The sequence below is a fragment of the Ovis canadensis genome, chromosome 3 (assembly GCF_042477335.2).
Source record: "Ovis canadensis isolate MfBH-ARS-UI-01 breed Bighorn chromosome 3, ARS-UI_OviCan_v2, whole genome shotgun sequence".
Classification (NCBI taxonomy): domain Eukaryota; kingdom Metazoa; phylum Chordata; class Mammalia; order Artiodactyla; family Bovidae; genus Ovis; species Ovis canadensis.
In genome coordinates, this window is record NC_091247.1 from 141,658,584 (window position 1) to 141,678,328 (window position 19,745).

The window sequence follows — 19,745 nt, forward strand, 5'->3', positions numbered from 1 at the left end:
ACAAGGATTGAGAAGATGCAAGAAAGGTTTAACAAGAACCTAGAAGAAATAAAAAAGAATTAATATATAATGAATAATGCAAAAAATGAGATAAAAAACACTCTGGAGGCAACAAATAGTAGAATAACAGAGGCAGAAGATAGGATTAGTGAGTTAGAAGATAGAATGGTAGAAATAAATGAATCAGAGAGGAAAAAAGAAAAATGAATTAAAAGAAATGAGGACAATCTCAGAGACCGCCAGGACAGTGTTAAATACCCCAGCATTTGAATCATAGGAGTCCCAGAAGAAGAAGACAAAAAGAAAGACCATGAGAAAATACTTGAGGAGATAATAGTTGAAAACTTCCCTAAAATGGGGAAGGAAATAATCACCCAAGTCCAAGAAACCCAGAGAGTCCCAAACAGGATAAACCCAAGGCAAAACACCCCAAGACACATATTAATCAAATTAACAAAGATCAAACACAAAGAACAAATATTAAAAGCAGCAAGGGAAAAACAACAAATAACACACAAGGGGATTCCCATAAGGATAACAGCTGATCTTTCAATAGAAACTCTTCAGGCCAGGAGGGAATGATGAGACATACTTAAAGTGATGAAAGAAAATAACCTACAACCCAGATTACTGTACCCAGCAAGGATCTCATTCAAATATGAAGGAGAAATCAAAAGCTTTACAGACAAGCAAAAGCTGAGATAATTCAGCACCACCAAACCAGCTCTCCAACAAATGCTGAAGGATCTTCTCTAGACAGGAAACACAGAAAGGGTGCATAAACTTGAACCCAAAACAATAAAGTAAATGGCAATAGGATCATACATATCAATAATTACCTTAAATGTAAATGGGTTGAATGCCCCAACCAAAAGACAAAGATTAGCTAAATGGATACAAAAACAAGACCCCTATATATGTTGTCTACAAGAGACCCACCTCAGAACAGGGGACACATGTAGACTGAAAGTGAAGGGCTGGAAAAAGATATTCCATGCAGATAGAGACCAAAAGAAAGCAGGAGTAGCAATACTCATATTAGATAAAATAGACTTTAAAACAAAAGCATGGAAAGAGACAAAGAAGGACATTACATAATGATCAAAGGATCAATCCAAGAAGAAGATATAACAATTATAAATATATATGCACCCAACATAGGAGCACCACAATATGTAAGACAAATGCTAACAAGTATGAAAGGGGAAATTAACAATAACACAATAATAGTGGGAGACTTTAATACCCCACTCACACCTATGGAAAGATCAACTAAACAGAAAATTAACAAGGAAACACAAACTTTAAATGATACAACAGACCAGTTAGACCTAATTGATATCTATAGGACATTTCACCCCAAAACAACGAATTTCACCTTTTTCTCAAGTGCACACAGAACCTTCTCCAGGATAGATCACATCCTGGGCCATAAATCTAGCCTTGGTAAATTCAAAAAAATTGAAATCATTCCAAGCATCTTTTCTGACCACAATGCAGTAAGATTAGATCTCAATTACAGGAGAAAAACTATTAAAAATTCCAACATATGGAGGCTGAACAACACGCTGCTGAATAACCAACAAATCACAGAAGAAATCAAAAAAGAAATCAAATTATGCATAGAAATGAATGAAAATGAAAACACAACAACCCAAAACCTGTGGGACACTGTAAAACCAGTGCTAAGGGGAAAGTTCATAGCAATACAGGCATACCTCAAGAAACAAGAAAAAAGTCAAATAAATAACCTAACTCTACACCTAAAGCAACTAGAAAAGGAAGAAATGAAGAACCCCAGGGTTAGTAGAAGGAAAGAAATCTTAAAAATTAGGGCAGAAATAAATGCAAAAGAAACAAAAGAGACCATAGCAAAAATCAACAAAACCAAAAGCTGGTTCTTTGAAAGGATAAATAAAATTGACAAACCATTAGCCAGACTCATCAAGAAACAAAGGGAGAAAAATCAAATCAATAAAATTAGAAATGAAAATGAAGAGATTACAACAGACAACACAGAAATACAAAGGATCATAAGAGACTAATATCAGCAATTATATGACAATAAAATGGACAACATGGAAGAAATGGACAAATTCTTAGAAAAGTACAACTTTCTAAAACTGAACCAGGAAAAAATAGAAAATCTTAACAGACCCAAGCACAGAAATTGAAACTGTAATCAGAAATCTTCCAGCAAACAAAAGCCCAGGTCCGATGGCTTCACAGCTGAATTCTACCAAAAATTTAGAGAAGAGCTAACGCCTATCCTACTCAAACTCTTCCAGAAAATTGCAGAGGAAGGTCAACTTCCAAACTCATTCTAGGAGGCCACCATCACCCTAATACCAAAACCTGACAAAGATGCCACAAAAAAAGAATACTACAGGCCAATATCACTGATGAACATAGATGCAAAAATCCTTCACAAAATTCTAGCAATCAGAATCCAACAACACATTAAAAAGATCATACACCATGACCAAGTGGGCTTTATCCCAGGGATGCAATGATTCTTCAATATCTGCAAATGAATCAATGTAATTCACCACATTAACAAATTGAAAAATAAAAGCCATATGATTATCTCAATAGATGCAGAGAAAGCCTTTGACAAAATTCAACATCCATTTATGATAAAAAAACTCTCCAGAAAGTAGGAATAGAAGGAACATACCTCAACATAATAAAAGCTATATATGACAAACCCACAGCAAACATTATCATCAATGGTGAAAAATTGAAAGCATTTCCCCTAAAGTCAGGAACAAGACAAGGGTGCCCACTTTCACCACTACTATTCAACCTAGTTTTGGAAGTTTGGGCCACAGCAATCAGAGCAGAAAAAGAAATAAAAGGAATCCAAATTGGAAAAGAAGTAAAACTCTCACTATTTGCAGATGACATGAGCCTCTGCATAGAAAACCCTAAAGAATCCACCAGAAAATTACTAGAGCTAATCAATGAATATAGTAAAGTTGCAGGATATAAAATCAACACACAGAAATCCCTTGCATTCCTATACACTAATAATGAGAAAATAGAAAGAGAAATTAAGGAAACAATTCCATTCACCATTGCAACAAAAAGAATAAAATACTTAGAAATTTATCTACCTAAAGAAACTAAAAACCTATATATAGAAAACTATAAAACACTGGTGAAAGAAATCAAAGAGGACACTAATGGATGGAGAAATATACCATGTTCATGGATCGGAAGAATCAATATAGTGAAAATGAGTATACTACCCAAAGCAATCTATAGATTCAATGCAATCCCTATCAAGCTACCAATGGTATTTTTCACAGAACTAGAACAAATAATTTCACAATTTGTATGGAAATACAAAAAACCTCAAATAGCCAAAGCAATCTTGAGAAAAAAGAATGGAACTGGAGGAATCAACCTGCCTGACTTCAGGCTCTACTACAAAGCCACAGTCATCAAGACAGTATGGTACTGGCACAAAGACAGAAATATAGATCAATGGAACAAAATAGAAAGCCCAGAAATAAATCCACACACCTACGGACACCTGATCTTTGACAAAGGAGGCAAGAATATACAATGGAGTAAAGACAATCTCTTTAACAAGTGGTGCTGGGAAAACTGGTCAACCACATGTAAAAGAATGAAAGTAGAACACTTTCTAACACCATATACAAAAATAAACTCAAATGGATTAAAGATCTAAACATAAGACCAGAAACTATAAAACTCCTAGAGGAGAACACAGACAAAACACTCTCCGACACAAATCACAGCAGGATCCCCTATGACCCACCTCCCAGAATATTGGAAATAAAAGCAAAAATAAACAAATGGGGCCTAATTAAACTTAAAACTTCTGCACAACAAAGGAAACTATAAGGAAGGTGAAAAGACAGCCTTCAGAATGGGAGAAAATAGTAGCAAATGAAGTAACTGACTAAAATATACAAGCAACACCTGCAGCTCAATTCCAGAAAAATAAATGACCCAATCAAAAAATGGGCCAAAGAACTAAATAGACATTTCTCCAAAGAAGACATACAGATGGCTAACAAACACATGAAAAGATGCTCAACATCACTCATTATCAGAGAAATGCAAATCAAAACCACAATGAGGTACCATTTCACGCCAGTCAGAATGGCTGTGATCCAAAAGTCTACAAGCAATAAATGCTGGAGAGGGTGTGGAGAAAAGGGAACCTTCTTACACTGTTGGTGGGAATGCAAACTAGTACAGCCACTATGGAGAACAGTGTGGAGATTCCTTAAAAAACTGGAACTAGAACTGCCTTATGACCCAGCAATCCCACTGCTGGGCATACATACCGAGGAAACCAGAATTGAAAGAGACACGTGTACCCCAATGTTCATTGCAGCACTGTTTATAATAGCCAGGACATGGAAACAACCTAGATGTCCATCAGCAGACGAATGGATAAGAAAGCAGTGGTACATATACACAATGGAGTATTACTCAGCCATTAAAAAGAATACATTTGAATCAGTTCTAATGAGGTGGATGAAGCTGGAGCCTACTATACAGAGTGAAGTAAGCCAGAAAGAAAAACACCAATACAGTATGCTGCTGCTGCTGCTAAGTCACTTCAGTCATGTCCGACCCTGTGCAACCCAATAGATGGCAGCCCACCAGGCTCCCCCATCTCTGGGATTCTCCAGGCAAGAATACTGGAGTGGGTTGCCACTTCCTTCTCCAATGCATGAAAGTGAGAAGTGAAAGTGAAGTTGCTCAGTCATGCCCGACTTCGCGACCCCACGGACTGCAGCCTACCAGGCTCCTCCATCCATGGGATTTTCCAGGCAAGAGTACTGGAGTGGGTTGCCAATACAGTATACTAATGCATATATATGGAATTCAGAAAGATGGTAACAATAACCCTGTATGCGAGACAGCAAAAGAGACACAGATGTATAGAACAGTCTTTTGGACTCTGTGGGAGAGGGAGAGGGTGGGATGATTTGGGAGAATGGCATTGAAACATGTATAATATCATATATGAAATGAATCACCAGTCCAGGTTCGATGCATGATACTGGATGCTTGGGGCTGGTGCACTGGGACAACCCAGAGGGATTGTACAGGGAGGGAGGAAGGAGGGGGGTTCACATGTATACCTGTGGTGGATTCATGTTGATGTATGGCAAAACCAATACAATATTGTAAAGTAATTAACCTCCAATTAAAATAAATGTATATTAAAAAATAAATGTACTGGGACTTGTTTTATAGCCTAGCACATAATCTGTTCTGTAAAGCATTCCATGTGCTGTTGAAAAGAATATACACTACATTGTTGTCAGATAGAGTGCTTTACAGTTTGTTTATATTGTTCTACATATATATACATACATATATATATTCACTGATTTTCTATCTAGTTCTATCCATTATTGAGAGTGGGATGCTGAATTTTCCAATTATTGTTGTTATTTCTCTTTAATTCTGTCAGTTTTCTGCCTCCTGTATTTTAAGACTCAGTTGTTAGGTACACATATGATTACAACTGTTGAGCTTCCTGATGAACAGACACTTTTATTTTTATAAAATGTCCTTTGTTGTCACTAGATCTATTTCTTTTTCTTTGCCTTAAAATCTATTTGTTTGATATTTATATAGTCTCTCCAGCTCCCCTGTGGTTATTGTTCAGTTCAGATATTTAGTCATGTCTGACTCGTTGAAACCCCATGGACTACAGCACAGCAGGCTTCCCTGCCCAACACCAACTCTTGGAGCTTCCTCAAACTCATGTCCTTTGAGTCAGTGATGCCATCCAACTATCTCATCTTCTGTTATCACCCCTTCTTCTCCTGCCTTCAATGTTTCCCAGCATCAGGGTCTTTTCTAGTGAGTCAGTTCTTTGCATCAGGTGGCCAAAGTATTGGAGCTTCAACTCCAGCATCAGTCCTCCCAATGAATATTCAAGACTGATTTCCTTTAGGATAGACTGGTTTGGTCTCCTTGCAATCCAAGGAACTCTCAGGAGTCTTCTCCAACACCACAGTTCAAAAGCATCAGTTCTTCGGTGTTCAAGTTTCTTTTGGTTCAACTCTCACATCCATACATGACTACTGGAAAAACCATAGCTTTGACTAGAAGGACCTTTGTCAGCAAAGTAAGGTCTCTGCTTTTTAAAATGCTGTCTAGGTTTGCCATACCTTTCATCCAAGGAGCAAGCATCTTTTAATTTCATAGCCGTAGTCACCATCTGCAGTGATTTTGGAACCTGAGAAAATAAAATCTGTCACTGTTAAAATTGTTTCCCAATCTATTTGCCATGAAGTGATGGGACCAGATGCCATGACCTTCATTTTTGAAGGCTGAGTTTTCAGCCAGCTTTTTCACTCTCCTCTTTCATTTTCATCAAGAGGCTCTTTAGTTCCTCTTAGCTTTCTGCCATAAGGGTGGTGTCACCTGCATATCTGAGGTTATTGATATTTTTCCCAGCAATCTTGATTCCAGCTTGTGCTTCATCCAGCCCAGCATTTCATATGATGTACTCTGCATATGACAGAATGATCTCTGTTTGTTTCCAAGGCAAACTATTCAATATCACATTAATCCAAGTTTATGCCCCAACCAGTAATGCTGAAGAAGCTGAAATTGAACAGTTCTATGAAGACCTACAAGACCTTCTAGAACTAACACCCCCAAAAGATGTCGTTTTCATTATAGGGGACTGAAATACAAAAGTAGGGAGTCCAGAAATACCTCTAGTAACAGGCAAATTTGGCCTTGGAGTACAAAATGAAGCAGGGCAAAAGCTAACAGAGTTCTGTCAAAAGAACACACTGGTCATAGCAAATACCTTCATCCAACAACACAAGAGAAGACTCTACACATGGACATCACCAGATGGTCAATACCGAAATCAGATTGATTATATTCTCTGCAGCCAAAGATGCAGAATTTCTATACAACCAGCAAAAACAAGACCAGGAGCTGACTGTGGCACAGACCACGAACTCAGAGACAAATTCAGAGTTAAACTGAAGAAAGTAGGGAAAACCACTTGACGGTTCAGGTATTACCTAAATCAAATCCCTTATACAGTAGAAGTGACAAATAGATTCAAGGGATTAGATCTGCTAGACAGGGTGCCTGAAGAACTATGAACAGAGGTTTGTGACATTGCACAGGAGGCAGGGATCAAGACCATCCCCAAGGGAAAGAAAAGAAATGCAAAAAGGCAAAATGGTTGTCTGAGGAGGCCTTACAAATAGCTGTGAAAAGCAAGAGAAGGGAAAGGGAAAGGAGAAAAGGAAAGATATCCCCATTTGAAAGCAGAGTTCCAAAGAACAGCAAGGAGAGGTAAGAAAGCCTTCCTCAGTGATCAGTGCAAAGAAATAGAGGAAAACAATAGAATGGGAAAGACTAGAGATCTCTTCAAGAAAATTAGAGGTACCAAGGGAACATTTCATGCAAAGATGGGTGCAATAAAGGACAGAAATGGTATGGACCTAACAAAAGCAGAAGAGGTGGCAAGAATACACAAAACAACTATACAAAAAAGATCTTCACGACCCAGATAATTACCATGGTGTGATCACCCACCTAGAGCCAGACATCCTGGAATGCAAAGTCAAGTGGGCCTTAGGAAGCATCACTACGAACAAAGCTAGTGGAGGTGATGGAATTCCAGTTGAGCTATTTCAAATCCTGAAAGACAATGCCGTAAAAGTGCTGCACTGAATATGCCAGCAAATTTGGAAAACTCAGCTGTGGCCACAGGACTGGAAAAGGTCAGTTTTCATTCCAATCCCAAAGAAAGGCAATGCGAAATAATGCTCAAACTACTGTGCAATTGCACTCATCTCACACACTAGTAAAATAATCCTCAAAATTCTCCAAGACAGGCTTCAACAGTATGTGAACTATGAACTTCCAGATGTTCAAGCTGGATTTAGAAAAGGCAGAGGAACCAGAGATCAAATTGCCAACATCCGTTGGATCATTTAAAAAGCCAGAGAGTTCCAGAAAAATATCTACTTCTGCTTTATTGACTATCCTAATGCCTTTGACTGTGTGGACCACAGCAAACTCTGGAAAATTCTCAAAGTGATGGGATTACCAGACCACCTGGCCTGCCTCTTGAGAAATCTGTATGCAAGTCAGGAAGCAACAGTTAGAACTGGACATGGAACAACAGACTGGTTCCAAATCAGAAAAGGAGTACGTCAAGGCTGTATATTGTCACCCTGCTTATCTAACTTCTCTGAGGACATCATGAGAAATGCTGGGCTGGAAGAAGCACAAGCTGGAATCAAGATTGCCAGGAGAAATATCAATAACTTCAGATATGCAGATGACACCATCCTTATGGCAGAAAGTGAAGAGAACTAAAGAGTCTCTTGGTAAAAGTGAAAGAAGAGAGTGAAAAAGTTAGCTTAAAGCTCAACATTCAGAAAACAAAGATCATGGCATCTGGTCCCATCACTTCATGGCAAATAGATGGGGAAATAGTGGAAACAGTGGTTGATTTTATTTTGGGGGACTCTAAAATCACTGTAGATGATGATTGCAGCCATGAAATTAAAAGACGCTTACTTCTTGGAAGGAAAGTTATGACCAACCTAGACAGCATATTAAAAAGCAGAGACATTACTTTGCCAAGAAAGGTCCGTCTAGTCAAAGCTATGATTTTTCCAGTGGTCATGTATGGATGTGAGAGTTTGACTATAAAGAAAGCTAGAGGCATCTCCTGAAGGCAGGAGAAGAAGGGGATGACAGAGATGGTTGGATGACGTTACTCTAATACTTTGGCCACTTGATGCAAAGAACTTACTTATTTGTAAAGACCCTGATGCTGGAGGCATCCCCTGAAGGCAGGAGGAGAAGAGGATGACAGAGAATGAGATGGTTGGATGGCATTACCGACTCAATAGACATGAGTTTGAGTAAACTCCAGGAGTTGGTGATAGACAGGGAGGCCTTGCATGCTGCAGTCCATGGGGTCACAAAGAGTCAGACACAACTGAGCGACTGAACTGAACTCTGTATATAAGTTAAATAAACAGGGTACAGTATACAGTCTTGCCATATTCCTTTCTCAATTTGGAACCAGTCCATTGTTCCATATCTGTTTCTAACTGTTACTTCTTGACCTTCATACAGATTTCTCAAGAGGCAGTTAAGGTTGTCTGGAATTCCCAACTCTTGAAGAATTTTCCAGAGTTTGCTGTGGTCCACACATTCAAAGGGTTTGGAAGTCAATGAAGCAGAAGTAGATGTTTTCCTGGAATTCTCTTGCTTTTTCAATGATCCAACGGATGTTGGCAATTTGATCTTTGGTCCCTTCACCTTTTCAAAATCCAGCTTGAACATCTGGAAGTTCTCAGTGCACGTACTCTTGAAGCCTAGCTTGGAGAATTTGAGCATTTCTTGCTAGCATGTAAGATGACTGCAACTGTGCAGTAGTTTGAGCATTTTTTGGCATTGCCTTTCTTTGGGATTGGAGTGAAAACTGACCTTTTCCAGTCCTGTGGCCACTGCTGAGTTTTCCAAATTTGCTGGTATATTGAGTGCAGCACTTTCACAGCATTATCTTTAGGATCTGAAATAGTTCAGCTGGAATTCCATCACCTCTGCTAACTTTGTTCATAGTGATGCTTCCTAAGGCCCACTTGACTTCGCACTCCAAGATGTATGGCTCTAGGTGGAAGATCACACCATCTTGGTTATCTGGGTCATTAAGATCTTTTTTTGTATAGTTCTTCTGTGTATTCTTGCCACCTCTTCTTAATATCTTCTGCTTCTGTTAGTTCCATACCATTTCTGTCCTTTATTGAACCCATCTTTGCATGAAATGTTCCCTTGGTATCTCTAATTTTCTTGAAGAGATCTCTAGTCTTTCCCTTTCATTGTTTTCTTGTGTTTCTTTGCACTGATCACTTAGGAAGACTTTCTCATTTCTCCTATTCTTTGGAACTCTGCGTTCAGATAGATATAGCTTTCCTTTTCTCCCTTACCTTTCATTCTCTTCTTTTCTTAGCTATTTGTAAGTTCTCCTCAGGCAACTATTTTGCCTTCTTACATTTCTTTTTCTTGGGGATGGTTTTGATCACCACCTCCCATACAATATTATGAACCTCAGTCCATAGTTCTTCAGGCACTCTGTTTATTGGATCTAATCCCTTAAATCTATTTGTCACTTCCACTATATATAATCATAAGTGATTTCATACAGTTTTCATACAGTTTCATACACCACCTGAATTTTCTAGTGGTGTTTTTTCTACTTTCTTCAATTTAAGTCTGAATTTTGCAATAAGGAGTTCATGATCTGAGCCATAGTCAGATCTCAGTCTTGTTTTTGCTGACTGTATAGAGTTTCTCCATCTTTGGTTGCAAAGAATATAATCAATCTTATTTCTCTATTGACCATCTGGTGATGTCCATGTGTAGACTCGTCTCTTTTGTTGTTGGAAGAGGGTGTTTGCTGTGACCAGTGTGCTCTCTTGGCAAAACTCTGTTAGCCTTTGCCCTGTTTCATTTTGTACTCCAAGGCCAAACTTTCCTGTTACTCCAGGTATCTCTTAACTTCCTACTTTTGCATTCCAGTCCCCTATAATAGAAAAGACATCTTTCTTGGTGTTAGTTCTAGAAGGTCTGGTAGGTCTTCATAGAACCATTCAACTTCAGCTTCTTCAGCATTAGTGGTTGGTGCATAGACTTGGATTACTGTGATACTGAATTATTTGCTTTGGAAACAAACAGAGATCATTCTGTCATTTTTGAGACTGCACCCGAGTACTGTGGTTATTGTTAGTATAATTGAATCTAAGATGTGTTGCTTATATTTGGATGTTTTGGGTTTTTTTTTTTAGAAATACAATCTGACAATCTCTGACTTTTAGCTCAGTTCAGTTCAGTCAGTCAGTCATGTCCGACTCTGCAAACCCATGGACTGCAGTACGACAGGGTTCCCTGTCTATCACCAACTCCCAGAGTTTACACAAACTCATGTCTATTGAGTCGGTAATGCCACCAAGTATCTCATCCTCTGTCATCCCCTTCCACCGCTGCCCCCCCCACCCCCCCGCCAACCCTCAATCTTTCCCAGCATCAGGGTCTTTTCAAATGAGTCAGTTCTTCACATCAGGTGGCCAAAGTATTGGAGTTTCAGCTTCAGCATCTGTCCTTCCAATGAATATTCAGGACTGATTTCCTTTGGGATGGACTGGTTGGATTGCCTTGCAGTCCAAGAGACTCTCAAGAGTCTTCTTCAGCATTACAGTTCAAAAGCATCAATTCTTTGGCATTCAGCTTTCTTTATAGTCCAACTCTAGACTTTAAGCTGGTGAGTTTAATTAATTCACACTTAATGTAATTATTGATATGGTTGGATATATATCTGCTATTTTGCTCATGTATCTTTTTTTTCCTTCCATTCTTTTCTTGCCTCTGTGTTAAATAGGTATTTTCTAGTGTACCTTTTAATTCCACTTTTTCTTACATTTTCTTAGTGGTAGTTATAGGAACTACAGTATATATCTTAAATTACCACAATCTTTTCCAGATTGGTACTAACTTAATTCCAGCGAAATATAGAATCTTTGCTCCAATAGTTCCACCCTCTTCCTCTCCTTTGTGCTTTGCCATGTATACTACATATTTAAGCCCAACAATATAGCTTTATAATTACTGTTTTATATGCTTGTCTTTTAATTAACTATGAGAGGAAAAAGAAAACAAATATTTTCCTGTATTTTTATTTACCTACATATACTAGTGCTCTTTATTTCTTTGTGTGAAATGCAAAATGTCAAAATGAAAAAAGAATGAAAAAAAAGTGACAGATTTTATTTTCTTGGGCTCCAAAATCACAGCAATGGTGACTGCACACCATGAAATTAAAAGATGTTTTCTCCTTTGAAGCAAAGCTATGACAAACCTAGACAGCATATTAAAAAGCAGAGACATCACTTTGCTGACAAAGGTCTGCCTAGTCAAAGCTATGGTAGTTTTCAGTAGTCATGTACAGATGTGAGAGCTGGACCATAAAGAAGGCTGAGTGCCGAAGAATTAGATGCTTTCAAATTATGGTGCTGGAAAAGACTGTTGAGAGTCCCTTGGACTACAAGATCAAACCAGTAAATCCTAAAGGAAATAAGTCCTGAATATTTTTTGGAAGTTCTGATTTTGAAGCTGAAGCCCCAGTACTTTGGCCACCTGATACAAAGACCTGACTCCCTGGAAAAGACCCTGATGCTGGGAAAGATTGAGGGCAGGTGGAGAAGGGGGTGACAGAGGATGAGATGGTTGGTGGCATCATTGGCCCTATGAACATGGGTCTGAACAAATTTCAGGAGATAGTGAAGGACAGGGAAGCCTGGTGTGCTGTGGTTCATGGGATGGCAAAGAGTCGGACAGACTTAGCGACTGAACAACAACATGAGAGTTGTACATGCGTGTGCTTTGGGAAGAGTGTTATTCCAGGGAATGATGTATTGCCTTCTAGTAATATAGCATCAAGTTTGGTAGCTATTTTTGAAGAAGAATTTTGCTGGATATGGAATTCTAGGAAAGAAATGGCAACCCACTCCAGTAATCTTGCCTGGAGAATTCTGTAGACAGAAGAGCCTGGGCTACAGTCCAAGGGGTCGCAAAGAGTCAGACACTACTGAGCGACTAACACACACACACACATTATTCTTTCAGCACGTTGAATATATCATTCCCCGACTTCTGCTTCCATTGTTTCTAGTAAGAAGTAACCCATTAAATTTCCTGTGGTTCCTAGGTTCTAACTGAGTCTCCTTTGATTGTTTAGTCATTTTTCTCTTTTTGCTTTAAAGATTCTTATATTGTCTGGCTTTCAACAGTTGACTATGATGTTCCATGTATGGCTCTTTCTGTGTTTATCCCACTTAGAATTTGCTGAGCTTCTTGAATGTGTAGATTAATGTTTTCCCACAAATTTGGGATCATTTGTCCATTATTTCTTCAAATATATTTTTAAAGTATTTTTATTTATATATTTTTAAAATTTGATTGTGATGGGTCTTAGTTGTAGCACATGGGGTCTTCAGTCTTCACTGGGGCATGGGGTATCTTTAGTTGCAGCATACAAACTCTTAGTTGCAGAATGTAGGATCTTGTCCCCTGACAAGGGATCAAACCCCAGTCCCTTGCATTGGGAGAATGGAGTCTTAGCCACTGGCCCACAGAGAAGTCCTCTCTTCAGATGCCCCTCTCTCTTCTTCTGGGACCTCTATTGCTTGTATACTGGTATGCCTGATGGTCTCCCACAAATCTTTGAGCCTTTGCATTTTTCTTTATTGTTTTTCCCTCCCTGTTCTTCAGATTAGACAGTCTCTAGTAATCTAGCATTAGGTTTGCTGGTTATTTTCTTCTGTCAGCTCACATACACAGTTGAGCCACTTTGGTGAATTTTTCATTTCTGTTATTGTACTATTCAACTCCAATTTTTCCACTTGGTTTGCTTTTAAGTTTTTTTTAAATTTAATTTAATTTTTTATTTTTGTAAATTTTTTAAAAATATAAATTTATTTATTTTAATTGGAGGCTAATTACTTTACAATATTGTATTGGTTTTGCCATATATCAACATGAATCCGCCACAGGTGTACACAGTTGTTGTTTTTTTTTAATGTGGACAATTTTTAAAGTCTATTGAATCTGATGTCTGAGTCTTTATTGCTTCTATTGTTTTACATTCTAGTTTTTTGACCTTAAGGCTTGTGGGATCTTAGTTCCCTGATCAGGGATCAAACCCATCAGAGGAGTCTTACCCACTGGACTGCCAGGGAAACCCCTGTTTTAATTTTTAAGCCTGAATTTTAGGGGTTTTTTTTTGGTTCAGCATAGCTTAGTGGTCAGTCAATCAATCATCAATTAATCCAGATTATCTAGTAAGGCTTATACTCTTTGCTAATGAATCTGTTTATGGGTTAAAGTAGTATTGTTATAATATTGCATTGCTTCAGATCAAATCAACCCCCTCAGGCAGCAGAGCTGTCAGTCTTCACAGCCTGTTTTACTCTGGTAGAACTACCAGGCCATAGGGCTAGGGAGTTGGAGATGGAAGCAGCTACAAGCTAAAACATCACAGCAAATTTTTCTTGAACTAATTCTTCTCAATTTGTTGTATGCTTCTAGTCAGTTTCCAAAGTCCTAAAATGGTTGTTTTTGGCAATTTTGCTCAGCTTTTTTCTTGTACTTTTGGGAAAAATTTGCTGAGTTTCTCATTCAGCCATTTTGAAAATCCCTTCAAATGTTTGCCTTCTATTTTTAGTGATCCTTCTGAAACAACTAAGGTTAGCTTTGACTCAGAAAAGAGAAAAAAGAAAGATAAGAACCCATTAAAGAAAATGGAAAGCACCAAGCGTAAAACCAAAGGAAAATTTTGGTATTCATCCTAGCTAATCTCAAAATTGTAACCTAAAGTAAGTTGAGGTCACAGCCGAGTTCTCCTAAACTCTGGAAGAAGAACGTCTAGATAATTGTGGGGAAAGAGTCATTCTTCTGAAAATAATGTCATTTATTTTGGGGCCAAACTTCCCTAATGAAACTTCATCCTATATCTATCTGTTAATTTAGGCTAAATTCCTTAGTCTTAAACTTAGAGCACAGCACAAAAGGAGAAATGCAATCTCATTTATGTTTTATGCTTTTTTTTCTTCTAGCATCTAGAAGTTCTCTATGGAAATCATGGAAAGAAAGAGTTATAAAGCGACCTGCAACAGCTCATGCTTTAAGACCAGATCAGATGATTAGTGATCAATTTGCCACAAAAACAAAGGTGTCAGAAATCCAAGATATGCTTCAGGAACTCATAGGTACTTCAATGTTCAATAAACTGGAAAACAATGCTATTAAATATATATCATCAACAACAGTAAACCTCTCTAAAGCTTTGAGTACACTAAATGATGAAGTGAAAACTATTAACCTCCATACTTCTGATACATATGCGAATGAGACAGTTGAAAGAGAACAAGAGATTTCCCTGAAGATAATAGAAGATCTCAGTAAAAGAAATGAAATGCTTCAGCAAAAACTTCAAGAAGCAGAAGAAAAATATGAACACCTTATTCGATCCAAAGTTGTAGAGCACCAAGCATTGCCCACATCAACACAGAAAGTGTTACCTGCGCCTTCTCCACAATCAACCATTAGCCAAGCTGACACAGAAAACAGTTTAGACAGTATTTTGACCAAAGAATTTGAAAACATGGTAGATGAGGCCCCTCAAAAAGAGACCAAAGCCTTGGGAATCAAGTTGGACTCATCGCAATTATATGCAGCCCAAGGTGAAACAACTCCAGATTTAACTGACCAGCAGAAAAAGTCTTCTGGAGAGATCACTGAAGATAAGATATCAGTGAAGAAAGGTGGTGCCTTTCAGAAAGATGGGGCTGATGAGTTCCAGTCACAGAAAAAAAAGCGTACAAAAGGCCTGTCTGTGCAGGAGACCTCTGAATCAAATGTGAATGATGATAAAGGTAAACAGAAAGTCACAGGGACCAAAGTTGATCACCACTTAGAATTACAAGCACTGGATAAGAAGAGAAACGAAACAAAATCCTTTCCTGAAGCCAAATCAAAGTCACTCACTGAATCAAAAAGTCAACATTTTCCTTCTGATTTCCCTTCTGACAAGAGCCAAGGTGGTAGAAGTGGAACAAGTGGTAAAGTGGAACAAGTGAGGGAGGCTAAATCGGAACATTTGCAGAGTAAAAGTCAAATGTCTTCAGAGAATGAAGAGGAGCTCACCACTGAGCCAATGGACAAAGCTGGCAGAAATGAGACGAGTAGCGCACCAGAGCCATCCAGGTGGAGCAAACTTGATCCTTCCTCTGAGAAAATAAAAGGAAAGAAACACCATATCTCTCCAGGAAGCACTACAAGAAAAGAAGAAAAATCTGAAGAGAAAGATATGTCAGTCTTCACGAAGAAATTCAAGTCTCTTGAACTTGCTAAGTCAGGTGTTCCAGATGACGAAAGTGAACAGAGTAACCTAGAAGAATTTCAGAAAGCTGTAGAGTCATTCCTTAAAGAGAAAATTGATAACATAGGAAAGCCCTGGGATAAAAAGACTGTGTCAAAAGAAGAGTTATTATCAAAAAGATCAGAAGTTGAGAAATTAGGAATCATAAAGACAAAAATGGAGGAATATTTCCAAAAAGTGGCTGAAACTGTGACAAAAATCTTAAGAAAATACAAAGATATAAAAAATAAAGGACAAATTGGAGAGAAACCTTTGAAACTAAGAAAGGCAGTCTCATTTATGCCAGAACAGCATTCTCAGGAACCAACTAGTGCACAGTCAGGAATTAGCACCTTAATTTCACAGGAGAGGCTTGACCCACTAACTGACAATTTTATAAGAATGATCTTGACCGAAATAGAAAGTGAAAGGAATGTTCCAGAAGCCTCTACAGTAGGGACAGACTATAAAGAGAAGGAAAAACAAGAGCTAGAAGAAAGGAGGTTTGAGATGATAAAGAAGAATTTGGAGAAGGAAGAGGCACGGCTCCCAGTGAAGGAGGGAAAGCAAAGGCAACAGAAAGAGAAACAGTGGCAGGAAGAAGAGGTGTGGAAGGGACAGCAAAAACTCAAGATACAAAAGCAGATCGAGTCAGATGAGAAGCAAAAGCAAAGAGAAGAGGAGAGAGAAGGGTATCAGAAGTCAAAGCAGCAGCAGTTGGAGGCATGGAAACAAACAACAAAACAACAAGGTGTGCCTTTGGAGAAGGAGAAAGGACAGCAGATGATGCAGGTTCAGAAGGAAGTGAGACATCTGGAGCAAGAAAGCAGTTTGGAGAGAGAGGAGAAGCAGAAGGCAAGGAGAAATGTAGGGGACTATGAAAGTCAGAAGCAAAAAACTGCAAAGGAGATGAAGACATATGAACAACCAGAACAGGTGCTCAGTCAGACTTCAATCACATTGTCTCACAGATGGGAGAGCACACAGAAAGACATACCGCAGACACACCAAAGAACAGATTTCACTGGGAACCTTAAGAAATTAGGGGATCTGGCTGAAGGAAGGCATCGCATTCCAAGCACTACTCCCATCTCCACACAATCCTCCTCACGTGGACCCTCTCCTCTTTCTGGAGTGTCTCTTGCAAAGTCCATCACTCTTACCTCTAGGCTTGCCCAAGCAAAGGAAATTGACTTCACTTCTGAAAAGGCCGAGGCACTGAAAATCATGGACACCTTTAATCAGGTTCAGGCGTTGGGGAAAACTACTACTCCTAAGATGCCTCGGGGTTTGGGAGTGGCTCTCAGTGCAGAGCAGGCCCAGGCTCTGGGGATTCCTGTTACTCCTCAGCAAGCTCAAGCTCAGGGCATCATGCTCACCCATCAGCAGGTCAAGGCCTTGGGAGTCACTCTCACCCATGAACAAGCTCAGGCACCAGGGATTACTCTCACCCCTCAACAGGCCCAAGCACTGGGGATTCTTGTCACCCCTCAGCAAGCTCAAGCTCAGGGCATCACGCTCACCCCTCAGCAGGCCAAGGCACTGGGGGTCACACTTCCCCCTGAACAAGCTCAAGCACCAGGGTTCACCCTCACCCCTCAGCAGGCCCAAGCACTGGGGATCATTTTCACCCCTGAACAGGCTCAGACACCAGGGATCACTCTGACCCCTCAGCAGGTCCTGGCACTGGGGATTCCTGTCACCCCTCAGCAAATCCAGGAAGTAAGGGTTTCTCTCACCCCTCAGCAGGCCCAGGCACTTGGGATCGCTCTCGCCCCTGAACAAGCTCAGGCACCAAGGATCACTCTCACCCCTCAGCAGGCCCAGGCACTGGGGATCACTCTCACCCCTGAACAAGCTCAGGCACCAGGGATCACTCTCACCCCTCAGCAGGCCCAGGCACTGGGGATCACTCTCACCCCTGAACAACCTCAGGCACCAGGGATCACTCTGACCCCTCAGCAAGCCCAGGCACTGGGGATACCTGTCACCCTTCAGCAAATTCAAGAAGTAGGTGCTTCTCTCACCCCTCAACAGGCTCAGGCACTGGGGATTCCTATCACCCTTCAGCAGGCTCAAGCTCAGGGCCTCACTCTTACCCCTCAACAGGACCAGGCACTGAGGATCACTCTCACCCCTGAACAAGCTCAGGCACTAGGGATCACTCTCACCCCTCAGCAGGCCCAGGCACTGGGGATTCCTGTCCCCTCTCAGCAGATACAGGAAGTGGGAGTTTCTCTCACCCCTCAGCAAGCCCAGGCACTGGGAACCATTCTCACCCCTGAACAAGCTCAGGCACCAGGGATCACTCTCACCCCTCAGCAGGTCCAGGCACTGGGGGTTCCTGTCACCCCTCAGCAAGCTCAAGCTCAGGGCATCAGTCTTACCCCTCAGCAGGCCCAGGCACTGGGGATCATTCTTACCCCTGAACAAGCTCAGGCACCAGATATCACTCTTACCCCACAACAGGCCCAGGCACTGGGGATTTCAGTCACCCCACAGCATATCCCGGATGTGGGGGCTTCTCTCACTCCTCAACAGGCTCAGGCTTTGGGGATTCCTATCACTCAGTGGGCTGAAGCTCAGGGCATCACTCTCACCCCTCAGCAAGCCCAGGCACTTGGGATCACTCTCACCCCTGAACAAGCTCAGGCACCAGGGATCACTCTCACCCCTCAGCAGGCCCAGGCACTGGGGATCACTCTCACCCCTGAACAAGCTCAGGCACCGGGGATCACTCTCACCCCTCAGCAGGCCCAGGCACTGGGGATCACTCTCACCCCTGAACAAGCTCAGGCACCAGGGATCACTCTCACCCCTCAGCAGGCCCAGGCACTGGGGATCACTCTCACCCCTGAACAAGCTCAGGCACCAGGGATCACTCTCACCCCTCAGCAGGCCCAGGCACTGGGGATCACTCTCACCCCTGAACAAGCTCAGGCACCAGGGATCACTCTCACCCCTCAGCAGGCCCAGGCACTGGGGATCACTCTCACCCCTGAACAAGCTCAGGCACCAGGGATCACTCTCACCCCTCAGCAGGCCCAGGCACTGGGGATCACTCTCACCCCTGAACAAGCTCAGGCACCGGGGATCACTCTCACCCCTCAGCAGGCCCAGGCACTGGGGATCACTCTCACCCCTGAACAAGCTCAGGCACCAGGGATCACTCTCACCCCTCAGCAGGCCCAGGCACTGGGGATCCCTCTCACCCATGAACAAGCTCAGGCACCGGGGATCACTCTCACCCCTCAGCAGGCCCAGGCACTGGGGATCACTCTCACCCCTGAACAACCTCAGGCACCAAGGATCACTCTCACCCCTCAGCAGGCCCAGGCACTTGGGATCACTCTCAGCCCTGAACAAGCTCAGGCACCAGGGATCACTCTCACCCCTCAGCAGGCCCAGGCACTGGGGATTTCAGTCACCCTGCAGCATATCCAGGAAGTGGGGGTTTCTCTTACCCCTCAACAGGCTCAGGCACTAGGGATTCCTATCACCCCTCAGCAGGGTGAAGCTCACAGTCTGACTCTCACCCCTCAGCAGTTTCAGGATTTGGGGATCCCTGCCACCCCTCAGGGCATCATCTTTACCCCTCAGCAGGCCCAGGCATTGGGGATCCATGTGACCCCTGAACAGGCCCGTGCCCTGGGGATGCATGTCACCTCTGAGCAGGCCCATGCACTAGGGATCACTCTCACTCCTGATCAGGCCCAGGCATCTTGGGTGTCTCTCACTTCTCAACAGGTCCAGGCACTGAGGAGCCACATCACCCCTGAGC

General features: G+C 41.3%; 1 protein-coding gene across 1 annotated transcript in view; it reads left to right on the forward strand.

Annotated features, from left to right (window-relative positions):
* FAM186A (family with sequence similarity 186 member A) overlaps positions 1–19,745 on the forward strand; it is a 140,214-nt gene that overhangs the window by 42,831 nt on the left and 77,638 nt on the right. Inside the window, exons 4-5 of the mRNA XM_069581952.1 lie at positions 14,661–17,098; positions 17,279–19,192. Of these exons, the coding sequence (XP_069438053.1) occupies positions 14,661–17,098; positions 17,279–19,192 (4,352 nt within the window). The remainder of the gene's footprint in view (positions 1–14,660; positions 17,099–17,278; positions 19,193–19,745) is intronic.